Source organism: Ixodes scapularis, unplaced genomic scaffold, assembly GCF_016920785.2.
Source record: "Ixodes scapularis isolate PalLabHiFi unplaced genomic scaffold, ASM1692078v2 PGA_scaffold2__306_contigs__length_199485367, whole genome shotgun sequence".
In the NCBI taxonomy this organism is placed as follows: Eukaryota; Metazoa; Arthropoda; class Arachnida; order Ixodida; family Ixodidae; genus Ixodes; species Ixodes scapularis.
In genome coordinates this window covers 179,913,431-179,919,430 of record NW_024609857.1, presented here as the reverse complement: position 1 = coordinate 179,919,430, position 6,000 = coordinate 179,913,431, and the positions used below count along the sequence as shown (strand labels likewise).

Sequence of the window (6,000 nt, the reverse complement as noted above, 5' to 3'; positions counted from 1 at the left end):
AAGTAAAAAAGCAGTCTACTACTAATAACATAGTTAGGTGCACAGATTCATTGGTTCAAAGTTTTCTTTTAAATATCAGATCATTTCCGAAAGGGTGCACCGCTTGTTTTGCACAGCTTAGGTCAAAAATATGTGCAATTATGCTTCTGGGTTACGACAAAACAAAACTTACAACAAAACTTTGGGTTTCCAAGTAGAAAAATACATTTTTTTTTTGCATTTTGGGGGCAGGAGGGGTTATGTTTTTATAACAATGTAGGCTATAAACCCTTAAATTTTATATGAGGGGGGTTAAGGACGGTTTAAATATCTGTATCCCTCGCTTCGACACTTTCGTGAAACCGTGGGGTGGAGTGATGGGATGATATCAGAAAACAACTGGTATCCCAGCGCTACGCCAGTGAGTTTCTAGATTTTAAGGCTCCAATATTCACTGAAGCACCACTCGTTTGCAAGTTTTGTCGTGGGACAGTATAGTATTACCAATCTTAAGCACGCTAACGTCAAATTCAACTCAAGGAATATAATTCGATAATGAAGGGTTTTTATGAATTTAGGGTGGAACTTTGAAAATCTGGGAACAGAGCGAAATAAAAATCTGAATTAAGGATGATTAAAAACTTAACGAAAATAAAACCTATAAAGTCCAAATTTTTTTGCAAAACAAAAGTTAACTTTTTAAAACACCCTCCGAATTTCAGGAAAATCAACTCTGAAAGCACGGAATCCCACCTATGCTCCACTAAAATAAGTAAAACCCGATTCGAATTTTTTCTTGACTATGCAGCGCAACAACATTAAAGTGTAACGTGACGTAGTCAGTATCCAAGGTGCATCGGTGACCTGATACGGATTGGGGGGGGGGGGGGGGGGGGGGCAGGGCGGCCGAGTTCGACTGAGAGACCGTACCCCAGCATTGCGTTACCACTAAGCTTGTAGTCGATAGCAACCAATTCGTGAGCAAATAGTTCGCTACACGTATGTAGGGTATTCGTTTGGCAACAAAAATTGCCGATCTCTAACAATTGCTGGTGCACCGCAGATAGTATTAACAGTGCTAACCAAGTACGTGACTGTTATGCACACTGGTGGTACTAGTCGATAAACGAACACATGAGGGCTCATAAATTTATAAAAAAAAGTATAGAAAGACTTTACGTGTAGTTTAGACAATTTCGCAGCAAAACTTACGTATCTGGTTCCCTGCTCTCATGTGCTAGTATTTGTATAATCTCAATCGGCAATGCGCACCGCTTGTAAAATTTGAACCCGATATAGTTTTGTATCACCCTTAATTTTCAATACAATTGACCGAAAAACGAAAAATATTTAGACTACCAAGTTGCTAAACAATAGTACTTCTCCGCGCGCGCGTGGCACAGGCATTGGAAAAACAAAATCAACGTAATTCACAGTCCTAAGTGCCTTCAGTTTTTCCGATGTTATAAACCAGTAATACGAATAAGGCCGCTTATAAAATGAGCGCAATTGACAATTAAAGAACGTTTCTTTTTTTCAACCAGACTAAAAACAACGTTTCAAATTCAAAACTCAAGCAAAGTTCATTTATTCTGCACGATGGTACAGTGCAGAACGTTGCCTGTTCAGCCGTCAAAGCTCGATTGCTGGCAGCAGTCAGCATTAAAGGTTCTTCGGTGGCCATGAATGTCACAAATCTCTCTGGCATTGCCTAAATACTATACAAATAAAATTTTGATATAATTACTAATAAAATTTACATAAATAAATAAATAAACCTTCGTGAATTAATAATAACTTAGTTTGCTCTTATGGAAAATTCGAAAAAGCTGGAATACCTAACAGGAGAAATGACAAACACTTTTTCTATGACGTACGTATATCCTGTTTTCTCCTACACCAGTCGACAGCTTGTTTACTTGTTGGAACAATCTTTTACCCATTGGAGGCTTGGCACTTCAATCTAAAGGTCGGCAACAGAGTCTGAGCTAAACAACAGTCAGTCGTCTTTGGGGATTCGAGAGCTTTTATCCAATATGAAAACTTTGGTGATGTTCATGGCTCTGGGAAGCATTATGGTCGGTAAGTCAAGAGATTGTCTTTGATTAAAATGTAAATACGCTCAGCAAGTCCTCTCTACTTTAAACTGTTGAATTAATTTCTTATAATATGTGTGCAAAGCAATGAAAACTTACAACGACTAATTGTTTTTCCTTTTCTTTTGTTTTTGTTTTTAGACAAGGCTAAACATTTGCCGTCTAGGATAGTGCTACGAATAGCATTTTCTGCGGTTCTAGTAGTTTTGATGCGGGTCTGAGGAAACGCTAACAAACTCTATTTTTATATTATTTGTCGGTATTGAAAACGCAGTGTTTTATGGTGTGTTTCGCTTTACTTCTCCTTATGAACAGCTTAGTGAACATTATAGTCTCTTTTAATGCGAAAGCAATAAATGGCTCATCAAGCGATCCGGTGTTATTTGAGCTTGAAGCCGGCTTTATTCTGTGTGTGTAGCAATGAATGATAAACGGCACTTAAGTTCCCATTGGCTGCGATGCGTCATGTGGCTCCAAAGCAACGTCGTCATCGTTGCTAGGTGGTCAGCCGAAATGCTGGTGGCGCAGCGCAAGGAATAAAAACACGTCAAAACAAAGTAAATTAACGGCTTTGGAAGGTAAATTTTGTACATTTAGGTCTGGGTGGGTAGCGAACCCGGGCTTCCGGGGTGCGAGCGGAGCGCCCTTTCCCGACGTCACGGCGGCTTCATGGTTCCGGCTGACCAAATCTGTGGCCAGTACGTGCGTCATGCTTTCGTATTCCCACACGCAAGCAGTCTGACACCGAGTTCCTTTCAAACGCACTGGCCCCGTTCGAGTTTTCTCTCAGAATGCATCGCACTAGCGGAGTGTCGCACGGAGTACTCGCCTCAAACAAACTTGCCGAATCCACCGAGTGCAGAAGAGTCATGCTGCCGCCATCCATGTTGTAGAAAGAGTACCGACCTTAAGCCGAAACTAGCGCCTTTTTGTTCGACGTCATGGGTGTGAATGCGAGAGTGCAGTCGCTATCAACGTTTATTTATAAACGTTGGTCGCTGCAGCCTGTAGTTTTTATTTGCGATGACTTCAAGCAACTCGGCTGTCGTAAAGATATTTACAGACGGCGTGAATTTCCGCAACCAGCTGACTACAAAGCACCTGGGGTTTACATTCGAGGGAACTGATGATGCTGTTTGCGCAGAAGCTTGATCCGTTTGAGCATAATATTATAAGTGAACCACTGAAAGGGTGTGTTGAATGTCCAGCAAAACCTTCCGTGGGACTTTCGATTTCTGTCATAGTTACTGGTAGATCAGATTTTAGCCATGGTGAAGGCGTCCAAAACGGGAGCTTCCTCAAAACAAAAAACGACGGGGCAAGATAGCTGACCTAAATGCTGAACATGGTGATGTTTCCTAAGCATCGGGTGAAGTCACTAGGTTTAGCTTTCTCGGATGTTTATGGGACAGTCACAAATTTCTGCTGAGGGTCCTTTGTCGAAAATCACTCCATCTTTCGCCAGCACACGGATGGTGATAAAAATCTCGGGGCAGCTGTTGTGTTTGCTCGGAGCATTTCTTTACAAACTGTTATATTTCAGCGCCTGCACGGCAACGGAGCGACAAGAACTTGCAAATAAAGCACTGGTTGTCAATCGCTTCCTTCATGAAATAGCAGACGCTCACAATTCAAGCTCGCTACGTTTTCGAAGGAACAACAGGTGGAACGGTGTTACTTTTTTGTAAATTTATTTCCAGTTTTACCCGCATTTATTTAGGATCTACGTTTTTTTTTTTAATCGACGAATTTAACCTTTAACTTCAATGGAAGAGAACGTGTCTGGCTTATTCACCACAATATCTCATTAAATACCCGAACGTAACGTTAATGTAACGACATGTTCCTCCAGTCTTTAAAACAAGTAACGGGAACGCGTTCCTTACAAGCCACTGAAACTTGTTACGAGAACTCGTTCCAAAATGGAGACGGAACGAGGAACAAGCCTTCGTTCCTGTTTTGAAGGAATACGCGGGTTTCGATTTCAATGATCGTACGGATCTGGGGTCGAAATTATGTAGTTTCGAGCAAAAAAAGATGAATGTTCTGGGATCATTCATGTAATGAAAGAGATCGCAAACAAAAAGTTGGAGGCCTTTTTTTTTTAGTTATTATTATAGAAGTGGCCGAGTAAAAAGTTGACGTTACTGCCAAATGTGATGGATTGCATGTTTAAATACTCGCAATTGTCTCTTTTCGATCGAAACAGAGCACTCCGACTCTTTTGTAACACTCGCGAAGTAAATTTCATTAGACTTAAAAATTTAAAAACAAATCACATATATAATAAATTTTTCTTAAATTGAATGTTGTAATTTTTGTTCTATTTCGCAATATTTGGCGCGCCTTGAGGTGTTGCGTATGGAAGGTATTTAAATTAACTTAACATCACAAAAATATCTCATCTTGATCTTTGCAGTTAATACAAATTCAATGATATATGTAAAAAATATAGTTTGTTTCATATATTTGATGATCGAAAGATTCGGAAATCTACCAAATTCAGGGTTGATTTTTTCTTTATTTTCGATAAAATCAAGGCACGATCATTTGTCCTTTTCCAAAAAAGGAAACACAATATGGAGTATTTTGTTGATATCAGCAGAATTAAAAGTTAAACGTTATCAGATGTTTGTTGTATTGGCGCAAGCTTTGTTGCGGAGTAAAATACTTTTTTGCTCCGGATTACGCCCGGTTTCACTTATTTTAAGATTAGTTGGTAATTAAAGTATCATTATTAGGTAAATAAATAAACCACGCCAATCTTGGCCGGAATAGAACTTATGCGAGGAAGCAGTGGCAACGAACTACTGGCAAGAATCAAGCTTTGATTCCGGTCATACAAAAAATACTATATTTCTTAATTGTGTTCAGTGAAAGAGCCTAATCATAGCTACAAATAAACACCGAAGCTACTAAATATTGGGGGTTTTGAGAAAATCGGTGTTAAATTTAATGGGTTTCGAAATATTCGTTCTTTAAAATTTATGTAACTTATTTGAAACATATCACATATAAATTTTATTCAAAAACAAGGGCCATCTTTACATATACCGGTAGTATCAAGGTCATTCAAATTCCTCACATAGGCGACACAGATATTCCCAAACTATAAAAATTAACAAAGAGAGACAGTCCGACTTCTTAATTAGTTCAAAAATTATTATTATTTTAATTCATAAAGTGTAATACACCTATGTTGAAAGTTTCACCGAAGAGACTAAGTGGAGTATTTTGACAGGGAACTAATTAATGAGAGGTCAAACATGCGATTTCCGACAGATGGCAGAAAACACGCTGTGTTCTTTTCATCATTTTTGACACAGTTCGGCAATTCGTTAACTGTCACATATTTAAGATATATAAATGACGTCATCACGGTAATTCCCAAACTTAATTATTTTCATTTACTAAAAATGAGATAGGATATGTAAATACCAATAAGAAACATTTCTGGGAAAGATGCGTCACGTGGTGAGTGTCAAACAAAACCAACATGAAGGGACACCATGACCTATGAAACGCAGCAAAATACACCCTGAACTTTCAAACACAACAATCGCACAGGGCGATTTCAAATACAAAAGGGATTTCGGAAGAGATCACAGCGCGCACTTTGCAAGACGACGAAAAGGGCATAAACAGTCACCCCTGATCATGGTTCCGAGCTGGCCTTGAAAGGTTAAATTTTCAAATTTTCGATTGTTATAGTTGTATTTTTAACGCGACAGCGTTAAGGAGCTCGTGCTGCAGAAAAGCCGGCGTCGATAAAGTGACGAGAAAATCGTGAACGCGAAAATCCTGATTTGTCAATAGGATAATGCCGTCAAAGCCACATGACTACGCGCGGGAACTTCAAACAACCCACAACTCTCACCTGAAGCGTGACGTCACTCGGGGAATGGAAATGATTTAAAAAACATAA

General features: G+C 39.2%; 1 protein-coding gene across 1 annotated transcript in view; it reads left to right on the top strand.

The window, feature by feature from the left end:
* Nucleotides 1-2,015: 2,015 nt before the first annotated feature.
* Nucleotides 2,016-6,000, top strand: part of LOC121836417 (venom metalloproteinase 2-like) — a 107,156-nt gene continuing 103,171 nt past the window's right edge. Inside the window, exon 1 of the mRNA XM_042291306.1 lies at nt 2,016-2,061. Within this exon, the coding sequence (XP_042147240.1) occupies nt 2,016-2,061 (46 nt within the window). The remainder of the gene's footprint in view (nt 2,062-6,000) is intronic.